Here is a 26787-nt window from a genome sequence, read left to right on the forward strand (position 1 = left end):
CTATAACCTGGAGTTGTGTGGTTTTTAACTTTGTACACCCCAGCCTAACACCGGCATCTTCAAATCATAATTTTTTTTTAATATACATTATTGTAATGCATTATCAAAGGAATGTGCACCACTTACAAAGACAATTAATGTGAAATGTAGGGGAAACAATTGACATTCTCCAACGCCCCTCTCTTTCCCCACCCCCCATTCCAAGGACACCCATCCACTGCTTTGCGTGGCTTACGTGCTCGAGTTTGCATTTCTGGGTCTGTTCAAGTCTATTACTTTTTTTAAAGAATATTAACTGTGGCCTGAGGGAATGGAGCTTAAACAGAGATTTGCAGCATCTGTGTCATGCTCGCCTTGATTGTCCTTCCTTAGCCACTGCAAATGCTGTTCTGGGAATCACGGTGTGTGATAGTGTCTAGACGTTGTGGTCAGTTGGAGATGCTTACCACTGACTCTGTGAAACATTCTCCCTTGGTCACGAGGTACAGTGTGATCCTGCTCCCTCAGCAGCAGCATCACAGTTTTGGAAAAGGCCAAGCAGTGAGGGACTTTGACGGTGAAGCCAAGACTACTTCAGATGTCATCACTTCCAAGACGTATACTTGGAAGTCCAAGGGTTTTTTCCAACCTCTCGGAATTTCTCAGTTGATGGTGACACGATTTTAATTACAGCTCACCTCTCCCCTGACCCCCCAACCCGGCCCCACCCCCATGCACCACTCACTGGTTCCACCATCCAACTCTGCATCCCTTTGCACAGCCACACTGTGACCTCCAGTCCCCATACTCCAGCAGCCCTCAGCTCCCCTCCTTATTGCCAGCTTTCCTAACACCATTCGTGATCCCTGATCCTCCCTTCCCCAGCACTGCTCCCCTGCCCTCCCCCAGCACTCCTCCCCTCCCCTTCCCGCTCCTGTGTCCTCCCCTCTCCTGCTCCCTTCCCTTCTCAGCACTCCTCTCCTTCCCTGCTCCCTTCCCCCCTCCTGCATTTCTCCCCTTCTCTCCCTTCCCCTCCCCTGCTCCTGGCTTATCTACCACTTGGCCCCACCTCCTGGATCCTACCCTCTCCCACTACCCATGCCTCTTCCCCTCACCCTCCCCTGCTCTCTCTCCAATCGCCCTGACACTTCAACCTTCAACTCCCTCTCCTGATCCAGCCCCCTTACAAACTCCCTTCCCCACCCCTCCCCTCACCGCTCTGTCTTCCTACCTAGTTCAGACACGTCAGCGTTGCCCAACACTTCACTATTCCCCTCGCCCCCAAACACGTCCCGTAGCATATCTGCTATTTCCAAGAGGGCTGGAGAGATGGGGGGGGGGGGGGGGGAAAAAGTTGGACAACTGGTTTTGGGAAATGGATGAATTAAAGAGGAGGGGAAAGTGACCGAGAATAGAAAAACACGCACAGCTGCAGCAAAGACATCCCTGTTGAACGGAATCTTGGTCTTTGTGATAAAGAAGTCAATGTTCATCTTGTGAGAGGAGACGGGGAGAGGTAAAGAAGATGGCTTGCCGGAGAGAAAAGAACCAGAGTTAAAATTTGACAAGTCTGGAATACTGAGCGCTTCTGATAATGGAAAGCAGGCAAAGACTGAGCTTTAGATTATCCAGATATATTTGACAATAGCTAGCCAGCTGTCCATCATTTCAGCACATGCCACTTGAACTTACTGGAGCAAAGATGAGGGTCATAACAAATATTGTCCTCCCACCACCGACCTCCCCGCGATTTCCATTGACTCCAGTTTTCCAGGGCTCCTTGATGCCATTCTTAGACAAATGATGCCTTTATGCCAAAGGCAAACATTCTCACATTTTTGAAATTCAGTTCTTTTGTCAATTTTGAGGCCAAGGCTGTAATGAGGACAAGAATTGAGCGGCCCTACTGGAACCAAACTGACTGCCACTGAGCAATATATTGTTCATCAAATGCTGCTTGATAGCACAGAGAAGATATCTTCAATGCGAAGACAAGACATTGTATCCACAAGGATGAGCACTCCTCCTAATACTGTCATGAACAGATGAATCTGCAACCAACAGATCAGTGAATACAAAGTCAATTAGGTGTCATCCTTTGTCTGGATTCTTCACTATCTGCAGCAGAATCAGTCTAGCAGCCATAACTTTTACAATTTGGCCAGTTCAGTCAGTACTAGTGCTACCAATGAGATATTAAAGAGTTAATTTGCTCTACTGACCTGCAAGAAATTGAATGCCCCGGGGGTTTGGTGGTGTGTCTTTGTCTTGTAGGTGGAATGTGGGAGATTTACACAGCCATTCCCTTGCCATTCACGAATGATTTACATTTTCATCCAGAACTGAATAAGAACATTACAGTTGGAATTTGACTACTCCCCTATAGTTACAAAAATTGATTTGCAACAGATTTGACCATTAAGGGATGATTTGCATTACACTGTTTCTGGAGGTGGGGTGGTCACTGCATTGTATCTTGAGTGGCATGCGACTATGAGGGGATGGCTGAAGGTTGTCTTGTGGGCAGTATTAACCGCGATGTTGAGAGTTTTGTAGCAAGGAAAGACCGTTTCCTTTGTTCAGAGAGAGCTTTTGCCATGACCCAGTAAGCTCTATGAGGTGTGTGTTAAAAGGTTCCTCCAGAAAGCTTGTACGACACGGTGCTTAATAAATTTGGTAGCTTGTTCACAGAGGTTGATGTGTCACAGTTGCATCAAGTGTGTAAGAATCTCTGGAAAAAACAAACTTAACACAGAGACATGAAGAACATTAAAATCTCCCATCCAGGACAAAGGATGTGGTCGAGGTACCATTAGTGCTTCCTCCAAGCAGTGTTCAGCATTGAGGGGTACTGATCCAGCAGCTGAAAAGGGAGTCTATAAGTGGTAATCAGCAAGTTTCCTTCCTTATGTCTGACTTAATACCACGATTTAATGTTGAAGACTCCTCACTGAATATCACTATGTCACCCGCCATCTCTGATGCATCTATCCTGCCAGTGGGACAAGGTGTACTTTATAGTCACAGTGGTATAGAGTCACAGTTGTACAGCATGGAAAAAGACAGATTTTCCTGCATATACAATATTTGGTTTTGGGCAACATTCCACCAACTTTGCATGAAATAATATATCAAAGCAATATTACACAAACAGTCCCATTGCTATATAGACGAATATAAAGTGCCAGACAGATTTTCTACAAATGCTTAATAAACTTAAAACATAGCTTGTGCAATTGTAATTATCCAATCATAAATCTGTGAAGGTCATTAAACAATGCATTGAAATAATGTTTTTTTTCTAACAAAACTCTAGCTTGAAGTTCCATGCAGACACAAAGCCTGGAACCTAAAAAGTCTCCAAACCAGGCAAACATTTATAACACATTTGATTTTTAATAATTTATGTACAGTATTTCTACTGATCAATTAGGATACAACCTTACAGCACATGCTCAGATATTCATACACACTATCACAATTATAGGGACAGGCTGATTACCAACGTGTATTTGGAGACAAAATCCAAAAATGAAATAAAACAGCATGCCATTGAACATCCACGGATTCCTTTGCCACGAAAGTTCATCTAGTTCTCTAGAGTTAATCAAGACTAAGTCGACAACCATGTTCTCTGCATTTCCCCCATCAATCCCCCAAATTTCTCACTACAATTTTCCAGCCTCATTTGGAGTTTGAGTTTTGATTGATTATTGCTGCATATACTGAGGTACGGTGAAATGTGTTGTTCTGCGTGCTATACAGGCAGATTGTTCTACCCTGATGCACTTTGTATGGTACGAGTGCAAAATACAATATTACAGCTGCAGAGAAGGTGCACAGAGAGAAATAAACATTAATATTTGAGAAGTCTGTTCAAAAGTCTGCTAACAGCGGGGAAGCTGTTCTTGAATCTGTTTGTATGTGTATTAAAACTCTTATCTTCTGCCCAATGGAAGAGGTTGGAAGAGAGTACAACCAGGGTGGGAGGGGTCTTTGATTAGTCAGTGGGAAGTGTGGATGGAGTCAATCGATGGAAAGCTGAATTGTGAGATGGATTGGGCTGTGTTCAGGGGTCTCTGTAGTTTTTGGAATTTTGCAAAGAGCTGTTGCCCTACAAGCGGTGATGCATCTATAAAAAATTGCAACTGTCTTTGTGGACATGTGAAATGTCTTTAGCTTCCTGAAGAAGTAGAGGCATTGTTGCGCTTTTTTGACCATTGCGTTGATGTGGAATTCCATCGGCAATTTCAAACCTTCATCTTACTCCCTGGACATGCAGTACCCCAGTTGTGAACGGATTCCATTCCCATTGCAAATCAGTTTACCAAGTTGATTTGCACACAAGTCAGAACACAGTGCATTACAATATAAAGCAGCTTTTTATAAGTTCAGGAAATGTTTTATGCGTTGGATATTTAAAATTACACCCCTGCATCGGATTGTGATAAGTATGAGCAAGTGGAAGTCAAACTTTCATAAATCAGGGACTCCTGTAAGTTATTTTTAATACATTTAATTCACAATCACCGACAAGACCATCTCAGCATCACGCTTGCAATTCTGGTCTCCTTCCTATCGGAAAGATGTTGTGAAACTTGAAAGGGCTCAGAAAAGATTTACAAGGATGTTGTCAGGGTTGGAGGATTTGAGCTATAGGGAGAGGCTGAACAGGCTGGGATTGTTTTCCCTGGAGCGTCGGAGGCTGACGGGTGACCTTATAGAGGTTTACAAAATTACGAGGGGCAATGATAGGGTAAATAGGCAAAGTCTTTTCCCTGGGTTCGGGGAGTCCAGAAATAGAGAGCATAGGTTTAGGGTGAGAGGGAAAAGATATAAAAGAGACCTAAGGGGCAACTGCTTCACACAGAGGGTGGTACGTGTATGGAATGAGCTGCCAGAGGAAGCGGAGGAGGCTGGTACAATTGCAACATTTAAAAGGCATCTGGATGGGTATATGAATAGGAAGAGTTTGGAGGGATATGGTGCTGGCAGGTGTGACTAGATTGGGTTGGGATATCTGGTCGGCATGGAAGGGTCTTTTTCCATGCTGTACATCTCCACGACTGATAATAGATGCATCTTCAGTTCCTTCCTGGCTACCTTGTAACATTCTAGAGCTCTGTCTCTTCCTTATCTCCTCAACCTTTAGTAAGCTTCCTTCCACCTCTTGACTAGACGTACCACATCTCTTGTCACCCAAGATTCCTTCACACTACTATCCTTTCCTTGCCTCAGTGCTGGATTGGTTTGTCACACTATTAGCAAGTGCCCCCTAAACAATCTCCACATTTCTGTCATGCATTTCTCTGTGAACGTCAGTTCCCAATTCAGGCACCCCAGTTCCTGCCCAATTGCATTGTAATTCCTCCTCCCTCCCACCCCATTTAAATACTTTGCTATCTGCTCCTGTTCCTCTTCATAACTATAGTAAAGGTCAAGGAGTTGTGATCACTATCACAGAGCAGTCTGACATCTGCCCTGGCGTGTTGCCAAGCACCAAATCCAATATGGCCTCCCCTCTAGTCAATCGACATATGGAGTCAGGAATTCTTCCTGGACACACCTCACAAAAACTGCTCCATCCAAACTCTGGACTAAGGAGGTTCCAATCAACATTAGGGAAGTTAAAGTCACCCATGACAACAAGCCTGTTACTTTTGCACCTTTCCAAAATCCTCCCAATATTGGGGGATCTATGGAGAACGCCAAATAAAATGACTGCTCCTTTCCTGTTTCTGACGTCCACCCATACCAACTGTGTAAACAAATCCTCCTTGATGACCTCCTTTTCTGCATCTGTGATACTATCCCTTACTAGCAATGCCGCTCCCCCATTCCTTTTAAAACATCTAAATTCTGGAACATCCAACAATCATTCCGGCCCCTGTGATATCCAAATCTCTGTAATGGCCACAACATTATTGCTCCAAGTACTGATCCATGCTCTAAGTTAATCATCCTTATTCCTGATACTTATTGCATTAAAATAGACACATTTCAATCCACCACACTGACTGCATCTTTGCCCTATTAAGTGTTTGTTCCTCCTCACAGATTCTCTGCACGCTGTATCTGGCTGTTCACTAGCTACTCCATCATCAGATCTGTAGCTCCAGTTCCCACCCCGCCCTGCCAAACTAGTTTAAACCCTCCCAAAGAGTTCCTGCAAATCTCCCGCCCAGGATATTGGTGACCTTCCGATTCAAGTGCAGTCCATCCTTTTTGTACAAGTCCCACCTTCCCCAGAAGGTGTCCCATACCTGAAGCCCTCCCTCCGACACCAGCCATGCAGCCACTTGTTCATCTGCACTTGCTCTCTATTCATAGCCTCACTAGCACATGGAGCAATCCTGAGCTTACTACTCTGCTCTGCTCGTCCTGCCTTTTAGCTTCCCCCTATATTTTCTTCTCAGGTCCTTATCCCTTTTCCTAGCTAAGTCATGGATACTGATGTGTACCATGACTACTGGCTGCTCTTCCACCCTGTTAAGGATCCTGTAGACTAGATCATAGGCATCAGTGATCTTGGCACCCAGAGGGCAACCATCTGGGAGTTTCACTCACGACCACAGAATCTCCTGTCTGTTCCTCTCACCATTGAATCTCTTATCACGATCCTATTCTCCCTCTTCCTTTCTGAGCCAGAGCCAGAGCCAGGTTTACTGCCACAGACCTGGTCACTTGGGGGAAGCGTTGGTAGGTCATACCCCCAATAGTATCCAAAGCAGTACACTTACTGTTGTGGGGGTGGGGGTGGAGAGATGGGCACAGGGGGTCCCTGCAGTGTCTGCCTATTCCTGTTCCCTCTCCCAGTTACCTTTATCCTGTAATCTAGGTGTGATGTCTTCCCTATAACTCCTCTCTAACACCCACTCCCAAATATTCCAAAGTTCATCCAGCTCCAGTTCCCTAACGTGGACTGTGAGGAGCTGGAGTTCGGTGCACTTCTCGCAGGCGAAATCAGTAGGGACGCGAGTAGTGACCCTTACCTCCCTCATCTTGCAAGAGGAGCATGCAACTGCCCTGACCTCCATCCCCATCTGTTCTAAATTGCCAAGAGAGATTGAATAAATAAAAAAGACCTGACCTAACCTTTTTGTTAGAGGACGACAACAGTACACGTGTCGTGTCGTGGGTTCAGTCACAGCCTGAACATATCAGTTCACGTACCCAGAAGTTCCTGTGTCTGTGTCCACTTCTGTGGAGTCTTTACTCCACCTATTCATGAAGTATTTAACAGGAAGATTTACCTTCCCGGCAGCACCCTGGTGTAAGGTCTCACCACTCCGGCTGCTGCAATGGAGTTTAATTTGGATAAACGTGAGGTATTGCATTTTGATAAAACAAACAAGGGCAGTACTTATACAATTAATGATAGGACCCTGGGTAGTGTTGGAGAACACAGACATCTAAGGATTCAGGTACATAATTTTTTGAAATTAGCATCACAGATCGATAAGGTGGTTAAGAAGGCATTTAGTATGCTTGCCTTCATTGCTGGAACCTTTGAGTATAGAGCTTGGAAAGTCATGTTGAGGTTGTACAGGACATTGGTGAGGCCTCTTCTGGAGTATGGTCCTATTATAGGAAGGATATTATTAAACTCAAGAGGAATCAGAAAAGATTTACAGGTAGTTCTTCTATAATGCAATGATTGTGTTCTTGTGCAACCCCGTGTTATGGAAAAATAGTGCTTTAGAAACAATGCTTAAAATTTTGGCAATGTAATCACATTTTAAAAGCTTGCATTTTTCGAAGCAGTGTCTCCAATTCATTGGTTGTGTTATCGCAAATTTGCATTAATGAAACACATGTTATAGCAGAATGACCTCTACCAGGACGTTGCCAGGAATGGATGGCTTAAGTTATAAAAATAGGCTCGATAGGTTGGGACCTTTTTCACTGAAGCTTAAGAGGTTGAGGGATAGTGTTATGGAGATTTATAAAATCATGAGAGGCATAGACAAGGTGAATTGCAAAAGTCTTTTTCCAAAGGTGGGGAGTTCAAAACTAAGGACATTTTTTCAGGCGAGAGGAGAAAGATTTAAAAGTAACATGAGGGGAAACTTCTTTTTTAATACAGAGAGTGGTTAGTGTGTGGAATGAACTGGCTGAGGAAGTGGTGGATGCATGCATATTTACAACATTTAAAAAACATTTGGATAAGTACATGAAAGGGAAAGACTTGCAGGGACATGGGCCAGGCACAGGCAAGTGGGACTAGTTTCAGTTGGGAACATGGTCAGCGTAGTTGAACCGAATGGTCTGTTTCCATGCTGTATGACTGACTCCACCTTTCTGCACCAGCCACATAATCCCAAAACATATGTTTTGAGAGTAGTCAACAATTGAATGCCCACAGCTCTCTGGAATAGAGAATTACAAAACTGCCAACTGCCAAGAGTGAAGGAATTTCTCATTTCAGTACTAAATGGTCAAACTCTCATTCCAAGACTGGAACATCTAATTTTAGATTCCCTAGTAAACAGCCTCTCATCTATTCTATAAAGCTCCATAAGAATTTTACATATTTCAAAGAGATAATTTCTCATTCTTCTGATTTTTAGAGCTAAGGACTTGACAGCTGATTGCAAAGTATCCAAGGTCGAAGTGATTAAAATCAAGGACATTATTAGTTAATTTCCATGATCTTGCACATGACAATTTAGAAAAGGACAGGACTGTTACATGGACAGCAAGCACGGACAGCTAGCATTCATTGCAGTGCAAGTGTCTTTCCATTCCATTATAAAGCATTGGCGAGGCCTTTCAGCCTTGACTGCAGCTCACAAATGCAAAAAGCACTCAAATTACAAACTACAAGGAAGACGACTAGAAACCAAAACATCAAGACTTCTTTGATAGTGGAGCAAGAATTTCACATGTGCAGCCTGCATTAGAGTTGCTCCAGTGTAAGGAAAAACTCAGAACCATCATGATCATCTCCTGATTGTTTGATTGGCATTGTTCTAAACCACTTAATTTAGTTTTGATTGGTCTATCCCTTATTAGCCACTTCCCGTTGGTCTCCAAATATTTGTAAATGATAAAGTAACAAACAGCAGTTTCAGCTGATTGAGACTTTTGCTTTTAAAACAGTCAACAAAGTGTCAAATGAAAGAAAATTTAATCGGGGAGAAAGGAGACAACTTTTAAAAAAGAAATGTAAAGAAAAAAAAGCAATGTGTTACAAATAAATGCGCAACATGGAAATCTAGTTAATTGTAAGCACACTAGTATGATGGGCCAGAGGTTTCCTTCTGAACCGTTCAATGTCATTCTGAGAGTATGAATGGATAACTATTTTCAATTTGGAGGTAAATACCTGTAACTGGATATAGACAAATAAATTGTATACAGCTGTCTCCAGGTGTGACATCCAGTGTGACTCAAGTACTTGATGCAAAATGCAAATCAGAAGGTACATCACATACTTCCAGGACCAATAGCAGCTGTCAGAGTTTAACCTGAGGGCTACCACACTTCAATTGAGCAGCGAGATGAGAATGCAGGGACTTCCTGATAACTTCAACATGAGCCAACCACCCAAAAGTATACCTGATTTAAAGACATCTAATACCAGAGAAAAACCATTAGAAATCACACAGTGAAAATGAAAAACTGCAAATAAGGAGGAATATAGCTACATTGAATCCTTGGAGATAGCTACCACCATAGAATTAAATTGTCATGAGTCATAAGTGAGCAACACTTCGCTGAAGTGAGAAAAATTATAGATGGGATAAAGCTCATTTTACTATTCCCAGATAACTCTCTGGTTGAATCATTTTACCTCTACTCTCTTTAGTTGTATTACAAGACAACTCAGAACCAACGCCATGAATTTTTACTATTTATTTTAATAAGCAAATTTAAACAGCATTGTTTATGATCTTCGAAGCGTGGGACACAGCCTGGCAGACAATCACTATACAAAAGCATATTTCATGAAGGATTGCACATGATTAAATCAAGAACCATCAGGAGTTGGAACTTGCTTTTTATGTATATTTTGAATGATCAGAGATTTTCAAATGTGAAACTGTTTTGAAAAAAATCAAATCTTGTAATTTAAATCTACATGTAAAAACAAGTACATGCAGTTAGAAATGAACACAAAATTCAGTCTTCAAGGGAGTTAAACCTCCGTCTGTCTTCAATTAAAAGTTGTGCCTGGTCTCAGGTGGGCAATGGAGCAATTGTACCTCAGGGGAGAGGAAGCATACACGTTGCAATGTCAACAGCATGGATTGTGCCCAGATGATAAGCAGTAGTAGTATTATTCAAGTGAGGCTATTTAGTTGCCAAGTTCAAAATAATATAGTGCATTAGTTATGACTTTATGAAACTCTTTTACAGTCCAGTATAAAAAGTATTAGAGTTGCTCTAGTTTTCACAAAACAGAGGAAGCGAATCCTTGCATTGCTTGTAAAAAAAGGAAAACCCAATTCCTACTTCCCACATTAATAATTTTACATCATATAACAAGCCACATGGAAGATCCAAAAGTATGAATGGATCTGCAGGAGTGTGGCTGAAGTCTTATCCCTCTTTACCCTGGGTTGTATAATTTATGAGATATTGCAAATGAAACTAAGGACTTGAGAAAGGAGGGACTTTCAGCTGCAGAAACCTTGGAGACTTTCTGCAACTCAGGTACAGAGTTTCTAAAACAGGAACCATTCAGCAAGTGCAATGTCCATTTTTAATCCCTAAAAGCAATTTTGAACTATATTTGAAAGAGAAATGGGTGGAGACCTTGCTCCGAAACCTCCAAGCAAAGTTGTCTACAATTTGCCGACCTGACATGACACATTAAATTATGTATTTAGTCACACAGGCTGCAAAATGTCTGATCTCGAAGCAACTTTACAAAGCTATTCATTCAACTTTAGTTTAGAAGGTTAAATACTTACAGCAAATTCCCTTCAAATTAATGATTTAGTGCACTACAGCCACAGTTATGTGGACTAACAAATGATTAAGGATCAGCTGAATTCACATGACTAGTACAAAATCACAATTGACAAAGATTACACAGGAACATATTAAAGGAGTATAGAGATATGCCACTGCAAAGCCACAGTGCCAAAAGGCCACTGACCGAGAGCTTTCAGCCATTATGCATCATAGGGCAAGTAACACACAGAGAATCCTTCAGGCTTCATGCTTGGCATTGAATGGATATAAAAATTGTAACATATATTGCAACTGTACTGAGACACCCAAGAGTGTAACATAGTCAATGGAGAAAATTGGAATATTATTGCACTTCTATAGTATCTAATTTGAATTGTGCTTTTAGATGTTTTATGAGCAAAGCATTTTTTCAAAAAAAAAGAAAATGAGGTGCTGAGAAAGCCTATTTGATAACAGAAAAGAGTTAACATTTCATTTGTCCAAAATTTATAGCATCAGTTGGCATGTGGCGTAGCATACTTCAATAAAAAAAAATCCATGAACAAAATGTAACAGTAGCAGTACTTTCACAATATTAAGACATTTGCATACAAATTACACCACTCAAAAGTCACTACTGCAATTCTATCACCGTTCCTCTATTAGTGGGGCTGAAACGTCAGTGACAGTTCTGCAAGAAAGCTGAGGCCATGCACAAGCTTCGAGGGCAGGCTATGACATACAGAGTGGGCTTTTGGTAGCCTTGCCAGTGAAGAATAAAAAGTAACTGCAGTTTCTCTTGCCCTAAGGGAACCTGAGGGAAGTGAAACAGCCAGGAAGGTTAAAGGGGTTGTTGTGACATTTCGACTGCCCCATGTCTTGTTTTGTACTAGATTGTCCTAAATATCTGTAATGTATATGAGGCAAATTCCAGCATATTAAGAACCGTAGAACAGTGGGAAGTAGACATGATTGGGCAATGAGGTGAAGTTTCCAAATATTCCCCTTTCCAGTGAAATTCCACCCCTGCTAATGGGCAACAACTTTTTTTTAAAAAACATTAGCCATACTCATGAGCTCTCAACTATCTGCATATAAAAAATCAAGTTATTCAAATGTGGTCGATTGCTGTTGAACTCAATATCCACAAACTTACTTCCAATACAGTTTATTTGATAACAAAATCAGAAGCTGAAACTCCATGCAATTTTCCTTGTGTTAAAGAAGAAACACTTAGGGTTAGGGTTAGACTAAAAACCAAAAGAACTGCAGATGCTGTAAATCAGAAGCAAAACAAAGTTGCTGGAAAAGCTCAGCAGGTCAGACAGTATTTGCAGAGAAATCAAAGGCAACGTTTCGGGTCCGGAGACCCTTCCTGAAACATTAACTTTGATTTCTCTGCACAAATGCTGCCAGACCTGCTGAGACTTTCCAACAACTTCTGTTTTTGTTCATGTTTACAGACTAATTGTTTCACCCGAGCTAAAGATTCCTTTCTGCTACACAGATTGGGAGAGTTAAAAAAAATTACACGTTGAGAAGCAGAGGGTGCTAGACATGACGTTTCCATAGCCAACAGAGGAAAGGATTTCTTGATTTGTATCATTTTGGGCCACATGAACAAACCATCGTTCATCAATACTTATTAAAACGATGTTTGTCAATTACTGACCAACAAGGATCAATATTGTTTCCTAAAAAGCACGGACGATGATGGAAATAAACAAAGCTAAAATTGCTTTACGATGAGGTGAGGGTGGGGGAGGGAGAAGAGTTTGCATCATTCCCATCATAATATTACTACACGCAAAGACGTATTTTAATACAGATTATGACACCGGGCTGTATCTCTTTTAGGCTAAAAGGGTTTCGCACAGTATCATCTGGACAATACTTTTGTTACTAAAAGGTTTTAATCAAGTTCATTTTAATCCATACTGCAACTAAGTTACATTTTTAAAATATTCTGAAACATTTAAACACAGGTGATAGATTTGGACTGGCCTACTTCGAAAAAAAGTCTAATTGAGAAGAGCACAAGAAAACATACCTATATATGTCTATTTCAAGCATCGATATGTTTAAGTAATTAAAAGAAAAGATTTCGAAATATTTTAAGCAAAAAATACAGTCGAAGAGAATGGGCTTTTTTGTAACAATAAACAACCAAGGACAACCGATGATTTGCTTCATATCAAAACGGACAGATCGGCTATAAGGAAAAAATAGTTTATAATTAAATTAAACAAAATCGCTTCCCACCCAAAGCGGGTGGGTTGGAATGGGGGGTAGATATTAAAATAAATACAAGGCCCAAAGTAACCTAGATGCGCACTAGGCCCCGACTAAGTCTGACACCAAAAATAAAGTTCAATATTTCATTATAAAAACTAAGCGGCCGAGGCCGGACTCGCGCCCGATCCTCAACAGTTAAATTACCTCTAACCTTCCAGCAAATGGTGAGAGGTAAGGATACTCTCACCACAAACAAACAAGCCCATCCCAATCCCCCTCCTCTTACCCGTAGACGATGGACATGAAGTGCATCAACCACAGGATGACAAACAGGATCAGGCCGAAAATGGAGAGACCCTGCAGAGCGAGTTCCAGCACCGCCATTCCACTGTACCCCACCGGCCAGCCCACCCCTCTCTCTCTCTCTCTCTCACTCACTCACTCACTCACTCAGGACGGAATACCAGCTTCTGAGGGACTACCTTACAGATCTTATCCCCTTGAGAGGATCCCTCACAGACACCAGCTCCTGAGGGAGTCCCACACAGACTCTAACATTCACAGATCCTGCCCTGGAGTGTGTGCCTCAGACTCCACTCCATGATGGAGGCCCTCACAGACCCTGCATTCCCCTAAGGGGACTCTCACAGACCTGTCCTTCAAAGGAGTACCTTTCAGAATCTGCCCCCTCCAAGGGGTCCCTCAGACTCCAATTCCTGAGGGGACCCATCACGGACCTAATCCCAAAGGCCCCCATCGACTCCACCTTCTGCAGGAGTCCCTTTACAGGCACTGCACAGGTGGGAGTCCCACAAAGACCACACATGTGGGAGTCCTTTACAGACCCTGCCGCAGAGGGTGTACCTCACAGAACCTGCCCCTGAGTGCATCCTTAACAAACCTGCCTTCCAAGGAGTCTCTCTTCCACAGACTACAAAGTTCTTAAAGATGCCATGCATTGAGGAAGATCCTCTCACCAACCCCCCAACCCCGAAGGGGTCCTTCACAGACTCTCCCTCCTAAGGGAGTCCCTCACAGACAGAGGCAGATTTACACAGATTCCAACCTCCTGAGGGTTCCTTCAGACTCTACCTCCTGAGTGTTTGCCTCAGAGACCCTGTCCTCCGAGGGAATTTGTCACACATCACCACTGAGGAAGTTCCTCTCAGATCTCACCCTCTAAGGGTGTCTCTGACAGTCCCTGCCCAACATACACCTCACTTTCTGAGGGATTTGTATAAACCCCATGTCTCAATCACTCTGACAGACGTAGCCCCAAGGAAACAACACAAAGCCCACATTTTTGAGGTAGTCCCACTCAGGGAGACCCCGTTGATCCCATCACCTGAGAAGGGTTCCTCACAAACCCTGTCCCTGAAGACACCTTAAAGTTGCCACACCTGATGGCAGAACCAGACCTTATCAGTGGTCAATCGTCCACTGAAGAAATGTAATGTCCCTAAGGATAAAAAACATAAAATGTTGGAAATTCTGCATTTTGTTTCACTTTTCTTGAAAAGCTTCTGTTTAAGTCTTTTAGATATTTTCTAATCAACCTACTCAAATGTTGTTACACACCTCTGGAACTGGTGGGACTTGAACTCAAGCCTCATAGTTCAGAGGTATAGATACTACCAATGTGCCACTAGAGTTCCTAAAGTCTTCTTTATCTTTGGTAAAAAGTATTATGATTGCTGAAAATGTGGAAACTAAGTGACTTAAAGGTAGAAGACAAAGGGAGATGGTGGAGGGTTGTTTTTCTTTTTGGAGGCCTGTGACCACTGGTGTACTACAAGGATCGCTACTGGGTCCACTACTTTTTGTTATTTATATGAATGGATGTGAACATAGAAGGTCTGGTTAGTAAGTTTGCAGATCACACTAAAATTGGAGGTGTGGTTGACCGTGAAGAAGGTTACCTCAGAGTACAATGGGATCTTGATCAGTGGGCAAATGGGCTGAGGAGTGGTAGATGGAATTTAATTTAGATAAATGCGAGGTGCTGCATTTTGGAAAAACAAATCAGAGCAGAACTTATACACTTAATAGTAAGTAAGGTCCTGGAGAGTGTTGCCGAACAAAGAGACCTTGGAGTGCAGGTTAATAGTTCCTTGAAAGTAGAGTCACAGGTAGATAGGAGAGTGAAGAAGGCATTTGGTATGCTTTCCTTTATTGGTCAGAGCATTGAGTATAGGAGTTGGGAGATCATGTTGCAGCTGTACAGGACATTAGTTAGGCCACTTTTGGAATATTGCATGCAATTCTGGTCTCCGTCCTATTCGAAAATCTTGTGAAATTTGGAAGGGTTCAGAAAATATTTATAAGGAATTGGCAGGGTTGGAGAATTTGAGCTATAGGGAGAGGTTTAATAGGCTGGTACTGTTTTCCCTGGAGTGTCAGAGGCGAGGGGTGACCTTCTAGAGGTTTATAAAATCATGAGGGGCATAGATAGGATAAATAGACAAAGTCTATTTCCTGGGGTTGGTGAGTCCAGAACTAGAGGGCATCGGTTTAGGGTGTGAGGGCAAAGATATAAAAGGGACCTAACTGGCAACTTTTTCACACAGAGGGTGGTGCATGTATGGAATGAGCTCCCAGAGGAAGTGGTGGAGGCTGATACAATTACAGCATTTAAAAGGCATCTGGATGAATATATGAATATGAAGGATTTAGAGGGATACGGGCCAAGAGCTGGCAAATGGGACTCGATTAGGTTAGGATATCTAGTTGGCATGGACAATTGGACCAAAGGGTCTATTTCTGCGCTGGACAGCTCTATGACTCTAAGTGCTAGAGAAACCTAGCAGGTCTGGAAGGATCTGTGCGTAGAGATGAGTCATATTGGACCCAACATTAATTCTGTTTCTTTCTCCAAAGATGCTGCCAGACCGACTTGATTTTTTCCAAAATTTTCCAGTTTTATTTATTTTTATTTGGTTTCAATTAGCATCTGTTAATTATTCTGCCGTTCACCTTCTAGAGACATATTCTGTTTTCTTTACCTGTTATATTACCATTTGCTTTGGCCTTGCACCACATAGCCTTCTTTTGCCATTTAAATCCCCTTTCCCAAGTCATCAATACATCCCCGCTTTAGATTTTCTTTTACCAAATTCCACTTGTTTAAAACCTACATTTCTTGTTCCTGTGCTCACAAAAGATCATTGACTTGAACAACTGTTTCTTCCTCCACAGACATCACCTGACCTCTTGGATTTTTTTCGTTAATTCAGGTTTCCAGCATCTGCAGCATTTTGCTTCTGTTCCGACTAACAAAACAAATGGAGAGGAAAGCTGAGGGAATACTCAATCTTCATTCCTCACCAATTAAAACAGTGATTCTGTGAATTATAATTGCCATTAGCAAAAGAATGGAGGTCTCAGGTTTGCTTAGATAAATGAAAATAAAAGTAAAATATTACAGATGTTGGAAGTCTGAAATTTAGTAAACATTGTAAAAAAAAAACATTTCTGGCATCAGCTGTGAACTCTTTACTCACGTCTTCACAATGCTGCCAGACCTACCTAAGTATTGTACTTAAAAAGGAACTGTTTCCCTGTAAAATAGAGCTATCTTAGCAAAAAAAAAGCTGATCAAAGGAATCATCTCAACTTTAAGGTTTAGCTGCTTAAGGGTAATCAGCTGTTCAAATAAGATCAGGATTAATTAGCAAAGGGTTCTGTTGCTTAGCATTATGGGATCAGCCTCTTAGGATTAAGGAATCTATCATTCAGCAAAGTAGTCAGTTTCTTGATCAACTTGTAGAGAAATCACCCTTTGAGCAACAGAATCAGGGCTTAAAACAGGAAGGAATTTAGCTCATCTGTAAGCCAAGTAGATCTTCTTATCAAAATAACTAGCTTCTGGGCATGCAAATTAATTTTTTTTATCCCAAGAGGATCACAGCCATTTCCAGCATTGACATTGGCCTGCGCAGACTATATCTCATGGGCCCCTTGGTAAATTTGTGACCATAGCAACTGGTAACATCACAACACCAAAGAGACTTAATGGATAGCAGTTGCATCTGATATTTCTTGAGATATGCCAAATTCCACACACGAGTGACAGCATAATGTACATCTGATGTTTTGGCTGAAGGTTAACCTTTTGGTAGACTCCTTGGGCTGATACAGCTGCATAAGAACTGTTCGCAACACTATACAGAAGAGAAACCATCTGCTTACACCTCATTAAATAGAAGCATTTCACAGCTAGCAATAACTATATAAAACATTAGTTAATCTGCACCTAGAGTGCTGCATACACAATTCACATTATGAAATGGGTCTGATTACACAAGAAAGAATACAGATTAATCACAAAAATATAAATCTTAGAACTAAAGATGCTGGAAACCTGAAAAAAAGCAGAAATTGCTGGATGAACTCCACAGGTCTAGCAGCATTTGTGGAGAGTAAATAGAATTAGCCTTTCAAATCCAGTGCCTTTCTTCAGACAGGATTAATATTAATGTTGTGAGGAATACAGAATTTTGGATGATGGATTGGAGTTGTTTTCTTTGAAAGAGCGTATACTCAGAAAAGATTCAATTGAGGCATACAAAATTATAAGGAACCTAAGCAGAGTGAATAGGAAAGAACTATTGCCCTTGACAGAGAGGTCAATAAGCAAGGGGACTGTAGTAATTGGAGGCAGGGCCATGTTTAGATTAGATTAGATTAGATTAGATTACATTACAGTGTGGAAACAGGCCCTTCGGCCCAACAAGTCCACACCGACCCGCCGAAGCGAACCCACCCATACCCCTACATTTACCCCTTACCTAACACTACGGGCAATTTAGCATGGCCAATTCACCTGGCCCTGCACATCTTTGGACTGTGGGAGGAAACCGGAGCACCCGGAGGAAACCCACGCAGACACGGGGAGAACGTGCAAACTCCACACAGTCAGTCGCCTGAGGCGGGAAGTGAACCCGGGTCTCTGGCGCTGCAAGGCAACAGGGCTAACCACTGTGCCACCGTGCCGCCCACATTGGTCTCCTAGACTATGAGATCCTTCATAGGGACTGTTCACCTGAGCCAATCAGGGAGCTCTGGTTGAGAGATATAAACAGGAGACTACGTTAGAGCCCGGGTGTCCTTGGAGAAGGAGCACGCGGTGTCGACCAACACCCTGGAGTTGTTCAGGGAGAGGTGGGTGCCGCAGGGAGTGGAGTGCATCATTTCTCCCTCCAACTCTATTTTGATTTAGTCCCTACCCTCCCCTTCACTGTTTTGATCACACAGCACTGCCCTTTGATGTGAAGGTTGCCTGCCCCTCTTCCGCGGCTACGTTAGGCCCCGGTGTTCTTGGAGAAGGAGCACGCGGTGTCGACCAACACCCTGGAGTTGTTCAGGGAGAAGTGGGCGCCGCAGGGAGTGGAGTGCATCATTTCTCCCTCCAACTCCATTTTGATTTAGTCCCTACCCTCCCCTTCACTGTTTTGATCACAAAGCACTGCCCTTTGATGTGAAGGGCAGTGTTTATCACTGGCCACCCGGGTGTTTTCCTATCTTCCCGGTGGTGGAAATTGAATAAAAAATTCGTGCACTTTGTGTCAAAATAAGCACTACTGCACTTAGGTGGTAGTGTGGGGGTTAAAGGAAAAAAAAAATAAATTAAAAAAAGGGACACACACACCATGGGTGCTGGGGATAAAATAAGCACTACTGCACTTAGGTGGTAGTGTGGGGGTTAAAGGAAAAAAAAAATAAATTAAAAAAAGGGACACACACACCATGGGTGCTGGGGATAAAATAAGCACTACTGCACTTAGGTGGTAGTGTGGGGGTTAAAGGAAAAAAAAACTGTGTCTCACACCTGCGCACACACACCATGGGTGCTGGGGATAAAATAAGCACTACCGCACTTAGGTGGTAGTGTGGGGGTTAAAATAAAAAAAAAATTAAAAAAAATATAAACCGGAGAACTCCAAAAAAAAAATAAACAGGTAGTATTATTTCTCTCTCCAAAAAAAAAATATAAACAGGAGACTACGTTAGAGCCCGGGTGTCCTTGGAGAAGGAGCACGCAGTGTCGACCAACACCCTGGAGTTGTTCAGGGAGAGGTTGGCGCCGCAGGGAGTGGAGTGCATCATTTCTCCCTCCAATTCTATTTTGATTTAGTCCCTACTCTCCCCTTCACTGTTTTGATCTCACAGCACTGTCCCTTGATGTGAAGGGCAGTGCTTGTCACTGGCCACCCGGGTGTTTTCCTATCTTGCTGGTGGTGGAAATTGAATAAAGATTCGTGCACTTTGTGTCTTTCACTGTGTCTCACACCTGCACACACACACCATGGGTGCCGGGGAAAAAAATAAGCACTACCGCGGTTAGGCGGTAGTGTGGGGGGGTTTAAAACAAAACAGCAAAAAAAAAATAAACAGGAGATGCATTTTCTTACATAATTGGATTGTCATACATGTACAAATGTCATTGTTACTGTTTGTGATGACTGAAACTGGGATTTGAGGTTTGTCCTCAATTCCCTGAAAACTGGTTGAATGTCAGGATTTGGGGTTTGGCTTTGCCATTCCTCTCCCTTGTAAAATTGCTGTTTCTCTGTATACAGCTATAAATGTTAATTGTTTTGTAAACTGTGAATGTTTAATAAAATAAAAAAAAACAGGAGATTTCGCGGTTACGTTAGAGCCCGGGTGTCTCTGGAGAAGGAGCACGGTGTCCACCAACACCCTGGAGTTGTTCAGGGAAAGGTGGGTGCTGCAGGGAGTGGAGTGCATTATTTCCCCCTCCAATTCTATTTTGATTTAATCCCTGCCCTCCCCTTCACTGTTTGATTACACAGCATTGCCCTTTGTGAAGGGCAGTGCTTGTCACTGGCCACTCGGGTGTTTTCCTATCTTCCTGGTGGTGGAAATTGAATAAAGATTCGTGCACCTCATGTCTTTCACTGTGTCTCACACCTGCACACACACACCATGGGTGCCGGGGAAAAAAATAAGCACTACCGCGGTTAGGCGGTAGTGTGGGGGGGTTTAAAACACATGGGTGCTGGGGATAAAATAAGCACTACCGCACTTAGGCGGTAGTGTGGGGGTTAAAAAAAAAAGAAAAAAAAAGATTAAAAAAAATAAACAGGGGTTGGCACAGAAAAAAAAATTAAAAAATAAAAACAGGAGTGCACTGTTTTGATCACACAGCACTGCCCTTTGATGTGAAGGGCAGTGCTTGTCACTGGCCACTTGGGTGTTTTCCTATCTTCCTGGTGGTGGAAATTGAATAAAGATTCGTGCACCTCATGTCTTTCACTGTGTCTCACACCTGCACACACACACCATGGGTACTGGGGAAAAAATAAGCACTACCGCAGTTAGGCGGTAGTGTGGGGTTTATATAAAAAAAAACAGGAGATGAAAAAAAAGATAAACAGGAGATGCACTTTTCTTACATAATTGGATTGTCATATATGTACAAATGTCATTGTTACTGTTTGTAATGATTGAAACTGGGATTTGAGGTTTGTCCTCAATTCCCTGAAAACCGGTTGAATGTCAGGATTTGGGGTTTGGCTTTACCATTCCTTTCCCTTGTAAAATTGCTGTTTCTCTGTATACAGCTATAAATGTTAATTGTTTTGTAAACTGTGAATGTTTAATAAAATAAAAAAACAAGAGATTTCGCGGTTACGTTAGAGCCCGGGTGTCCTTGGAGAAGGAGCACGCGGTGTCCACCAACACCCTGGAGTTGTTCAGGGAGAGGTGGCCCACAGGGAGTGGAGTGCATTATTTCCCCTTCCAACTCTATTTTGATTTAATCCCTGCCCTCCCCTTCACTGTTTGATCAGACAGCATTGTCCATTGATGTGAAGGGCACTGCTTCCCATTGGCCACTTGGGTGTTTCTTTTCTTCCTGGTGGTGGAAATTGAGTGCACCTTGTGCCTTTCACTGTGTCTCACACTTGCACACACACAACATGGGTGCTTGAGAAAAATAAGCACTACAGCAGTTGGACGGTAGTGTGGGGGTAAAAAAGAAAAAAAAATAAACAGGAATGTCAGACATCCTGTTCACTCTGAGAGCTGGCTCTTGAGGGAGCTGGACCAGTGTGAAAGAAGAAAAAAATAAACAGGAGATGCACTCTTTCTTACATAATTGGATTGTCATATATGTACAAATGTCATTGTTACTGTTTGTAATGATTGAAACTGGGATTCGAGGTTTGTCCTCATGTCCCTGTAAACAGTTTGAATGGTAGGGTTTGGGGCCTGGCTTTGCTACTCCGCTCCCTTGTAAAATTGCTGTCTCTTGTATGCAGCTGTAAATCTGTTTGTTGTAAACTGTTTTTGTAATTTGTTTAATAAAAAAAAATAAACAGGAGATGCACTTTTCTTACATAATTGGATTGTCATATATGTACAAATGTCATTGTTACTGTTTGTAATGATTGAAACTGGGATTTGAGGTTTGTCCTCAATTCCCTGAAAACCGGTTGAATGTCAGGATTTGGGGTTTGGCTTTGCCATTCCTCTCCCTTGTAAAATTACTGTTTCACTCTATACAGCTATAAATGTTAATTGTTTTGTAAACTGTGAATGTTTATTAAAATAAAAAAACAGGAGATTTCGCGGTTACATTAGAGCCCGGGTGTCTCTAGAGAAGGAGCACGGCGTCTACCAACACCCTGGAGTTGTTCAGGGAAAGGTGGGTGCCGCAGGGAGTGGAGTGCATTATTTCCCCCTCCAATTCTATTTTGATTTAATCTCTGCCCTCCCCTTCACTGTTTGATCACACAGCATTGCCCTTTGTGAAGGGCACTGCTTGTCACTGGCCACTCGGGTGTTTCTTTTCTTCCTGGTGGTGGAAATTGAATAAAGATTCGTACACCTTGTGTCTCTCACTGTATCTCACACCTGCACACACAACATGGGTGCTGGGGAAAATAAGCACTTCTGCAGGAAAAAAAAACAAAAAAATAAGAAAAAAAAGAAGTAAAAAAAGAAACAGGAGTGTGACCTTCTTCACTCTGAGAGTTGGCTCTGAGGGACCTGGATCAGTGTGTGTGCAAAGACTCTCCTCCTTGAAGATGTCAGAAGGGAAGGGGACTGTCCCTGGACCAGCTGCCCCACACCCAGAGAGCTCTGAGAAGAAGGAAGGAAGAAAAAAAGAAAAATAAACAGGAGATGCACTGGACTGTCATATATGTACAAATGTCATTGTTACTGTTTGTAATGATTGAAACTGGGATTTGAGGTTTGTCCTCAATTCCCTGAAAACCGGTTGAATGTCAGAATTTGGGGCTTGGCTTTGCCATTCCTCTCACTTGTAAAATTCCTGTTTCTTTGTATACAGCTGTAAATGTTAATTGTTTTGTAAACTGTGAGTGTTTAATAAAATAAAAAAAAGATTTCGCGGTTACATTAGAGCCCTGGAGAAGGAGCACGCGGTGTCCACCAACACCCTGGAGTTGTTCAGGGAGAGGTGGCCCGCAGGGAGTGGAGTGCATTATTTCCCCTTCCAACTCTATTTTGATTTAATCCCTGCCCTCCCTTTCACTGTTTGATCACATAGCATTGTCCTTTGATGTGAAGGGCACTGCTTCCCATTGGCCACTTGGGTGTTTCTTTTCTTCCTGGTGGTGGAAATTGAGTAAAGGTTTGTGCACCTTGTGTTTCTCACTGTGTCTCACACCTGCACACACACAACATGGGTGCTTGGGAAAAATAAGCATTACCGCAGTTAGACGGTAGTGTGGGGGTTAAAAAAAGAAAAAAAAATAAACAGGAGATGCACTGTTTCTTACATAATTGGACTGTCATATATGTACAAATGTCATTGTTACTGTTTGTAATGATTGAAACTGGGATTTGAGGTTTGTCCTCATGTCCCTGAAAACCGGTTGAATGTCAGGATTTGGGGCTTGGCTTTGCCATTCCTCTCCCTTGTAAAATTGCTGTTGCTCTGTACACAGCTGTAAATGTTAATTGGTTTGTAAACTGTGAATGTTTAATAAAATAAAAAAAAAATTCGCGGTTATGTTAGAGCCCGGGTGTCTCTGAAGAAAGAGCACACGGTGTCCACCAGCACCCTTGAGCTGTTCAGGGAGAGGTGGGCACTGCAAGGAGTGGAGTGTATTATTTCGGTCCAACTCTATTTTGATTTAATCCCTGCCCTCCTCCACTCTTTGATCACACAGCGTTGCCCTTTGATGTGAAGGGCACTGCTTGTCACTGGCCACTTGGATGTTTCTTTTCTTCCTGGTGGTGGAAATTGAATAAAGATTCGCGCACCTTGTGTCTTTCAGTGTGTCTCACATCTGCACAAATACAACATGGGTGCTGGGGAAAAATAACCACTACCGCAGTTAGGAGATAGTGTGGGGGTAAAGAGGGAAAAAAAACAAAAAAAATAGAACAGGAGTATCAGATATCCTATTCACATTGTGAACTGGTTCTGAGGGAGCTAGATCAGTGTCAAAAAAAAATTAAACAGGAGATTTCACAGTTATGTTAGAGCCCGGGTGTCTCTAGAGAAAGAGCACACTGTGTCCACCAGCACCCTTGAGCTGTTCAGGGAGAGGTTGGCACCGCAAGGAGTGGTGTGTATTATTTCCCCATCCAACTCTATTTTGATTTAGTCCCTGCCCTCCCCTTCACCGTTTGATCACATAGCATTGCCCTTTGATTTGAAGGACACTGCTTGTCACTGGCCACTTGGGTGTTTCTTTTCTCACAGCTGCACACACACAATATAGGTGTTGGGAGAAAATAAGCACTACTGCAGTTAGGCGGTAGTGTGGGGGTTTAAGGAAAAACAGAAAAAAAGGAGTGTCAGGAGTGTCTGAGATGGTTCACTGAGAGAAAAAAATAAGCAGGAGTTTCACTGTGTCTCACACCTAAAAAAAGAATAAACAGGAGATTTCGTGGATATGTTAGAGCCCAGGTGTCTGGAGAAAGAACACACGGTGTCCACCAACACCCTTGAGCTGTTCGGGGATAAGTGGGCGCCGCAGGGACAGAGTGTATTATTTTCCCATCCGACTCTGTTTTGATTTAATCCCTGCACTCCCCTTCACTCTTTGATCACGCAGCATTGCCCTTTGGTGTGAAGGGCACTGCTTGTCACTGGCCACTTGGATGTTTCTTTTCTTCCTCATGGTGGAAATTGAATAAAGATTTGTACACCTTGTCTTTCAGTGTGTCTCACACCTGCACACATACAAAAAAAAGAAAAGAAAAGAAATAAAAACAGGAGATTCAGAGAGACTCCTCATTCTAGGGACTGGTTCTGAGCTTCGGATTGTGGTGTTGGAAAAGCACAGCAGGTCAGGCAGCATCCGAGGAGCAGGAGAATTGACATTTCAGACATAAGCCCTTCATCATGAATTTTTCCAAAATGTTGATTCTCCTGTTCCTCGGATGCTGCTTGACCTGCTGTGCTTTTTCAGCACCACACTCTCAACTCTGAACTCCAGCATCTGCAGTCCTCACTTTGTACTGGTTCTGAGCTGGCTCGTCAGAGCCCATGTGCTACGCACATGTAAATAAAGGGTGACTTGGTGATGGAATACTGGCTTAAGTGCAGTTATTTCAGCAGTTATAATAGTTTTAATTGGTAGAAGGATTAGAAAGGAGTTGAGACTCTTCTTTGACTGGAGGGTGTCATTCAGATTGGTGGAGGCAAAGACCATAATTGTATTTTAAAAATAATTTAGATATGCATTTGATTAGATTAGATTCCCTACAGTGTGGAAAAAGGCCCTTCGGCCCAACAAGTCCACACCGAACCTCCAAAGAGTAACCCACCCAGACCCATTTCCCTCTGACTAATGCACCTAACACTATGGGCAATTTAGCATGGCCAATCCACCTGACCTGCACATCTTTGGACTGTGGGAGGAAACCGGAACACCCAGAGGAAACCCACGCAGACACGGGGAGAATGTGCAAACAGACAGTCTGCCCGAGACTGGAATCAAACCTGGGACCCTGGAGCTGTGAGACAGCAGTGCTAACCACTGAGCCACCCTAAAGAATAATCTACCCAGACCCATTTCCCTCTGACTAATGCATCTAACACTATGGGCAATTTAGCATGGCCAATTCACCTCATCTGTACATCTCTGGACTATGGGAGGAAACCAGAGCACCTGAGGAAACCCACACAGACACAGGGAGAAAGTACAACCTCCACACAGTCACCCAAGGCTGGAATTGAACCCAGGTCCCTGGTACTATAAGGCAGCAGTGCTAATCACTAAGCCACATGCATCATTGCCTACAGAACTGTGGGCCAAAAGCTATAAAGTGCGATTAAGATGGATGACATTTTCTTGGCTGGCACAAACATGTTGGGCTGAATGGTCTCCTTCATTTTATTGAACTTCTTTTTTTCTCTGTACACACCCATGTATCATTCAGTGTGTAGAGATGGATTAATGTCCTTAAGCTTGAGGAAAGATGCTTCTACTTTAAAAATAGAATCAAATACCAAGTCAGTAATTTCATCTCATCCACTCGTTTAGGAGCTCCCATTTTCATTTTATTAACCATACATGATCATATTTTCCCACACAGATTTATCCTTTCATCCTTTCTGCACATAAACTCCATTAAAGTCATAATTAGTACTTAGGTAAAGAGCAACAAAATAATAAAAATTATTGAAATTTTGCTACTAATTAAGATATCTTGCTACCAAACTTCTGTAACTGAATTTGCATGAATAAAACATTCTCAGGAAAGTATCAAGGACCAGAAAGAAATGCGAGGACAAAAACTGCACCAAGTGAAAGAAAAAAGATAAGGGGATTTGGACAAATCAAAGCTGCTAGAATTAAGGATGGTCTTAAAGGAGGGGGTATCAATCAAAGGACATCAGCCAATGTTTACTTTGAATTGGCCAAGCCGGAAGTATAAACACCATCACAGCCTATTCCCAATAAATGTCAAGGGACTTATTCACAGGAAGAAGGCATCATTAATTATTGCTGCTTTTCTCAAGCTGTCAGCAATGCATTTGCAGATAACAGGTGCACCTGTACTAAGTTACCCATGAATTTTGATTGCTGGCAATGGATCAACTGCATGTTGGTATTTCTTATCAAACATGATGCCATGCAACACAGGGCACACTTTTGTGACTTGTGTTAAATGTTGCTTGTCTGCCATCAACTTTTAAGTTAGTTTCCAATCTACCTTAGCCAACTCACTTCCCACAGCTAAATAATTGGTTTGTTCAGATTTAAGATCCTGGTTTTGTACTTAGTTAAGTCACTTGCAAAGCCAACATAAAATTAAATCATTTTGTGATCATTCTTTCCTAGAGGTCTTTCTACTACAAGATGATTAATTGATCCTATGACATTGCACATTTCTGGTGCTGAGCTGGAAGTTTGGAACTGGGGTGAACGCCTCATCTTCTGGAACACATCAACCCTAGCGCATCAATGTGGACCATCAGTTTCCTCATTTCCCCTCCCATACCTTCCATGCCAATCTCCTTTCTGACCTATCCGCTCCACCCTCCCCTCTGACCTATCACCTTCATCCCCACCTCCATCCATCCATTGTACTCTTTGCTACCTTCCCCCACCCTCCTCTCTGGCCTATCACCTCCATCTCCACCCCCATTCACCTATTGCATTCTATGCTATTTTCTCCCCCCCCCCCCCCCCCCCCCCCCTCCTTTTTCTCTTCACTTTGTTG

At 42.6% G+C, this 26787-nt stretch overlaps 1 protein-coding gene across 3 annotated transcripts in view; it reads right to left on the reverse strand.

Moving 5' to 3' along the window:
* ugcg (UDP-glucose ceramide glucosyltransferase) overlaps nt 1-26787 on the reverse strand; it is a 64379-nt gene that overhangs the window by 29924 nt on the left and 7668 nt on the right. The window contains exon 1 of one of the 3 annotated variants that reach the window (XM_043716032.1): nt 13403-13564. The exons of 1 other annotated variant lie outside the window; for it this stretch is intronic. In XM_043716032.1, coding sequence (XP_043571967.1) covers nt 13403-13500 — 98 coding nt within the window. In that variant the 5' untranslated portion in view covers nt 13501-13564. Of the gene's footprint in view, nt 1-13402; nt 13566-26787 lie in introns of those variants that run through there. One more of the 3 variants, XM_043716053.1, reaches the window with a different exon arrangement.

Source organism: Chiloscyllium plagiosum, chromosome 2 (genome assembly GCF_004010195.1).
Source record: "Chiloscyllium plagiosum isolate BGI_BamShark_2017 chromosome 2, ASM401019v2, whole genome shotgun sequence".
In the NCBI taxonomy this organism is placed as follows: Eukaryota; Metazoa; Chordata; class Chondrichthyes; order Orectolobiformes; family Hemiscylliidae; genus Chiloscyllium; species Chiloscyllium plagiosum.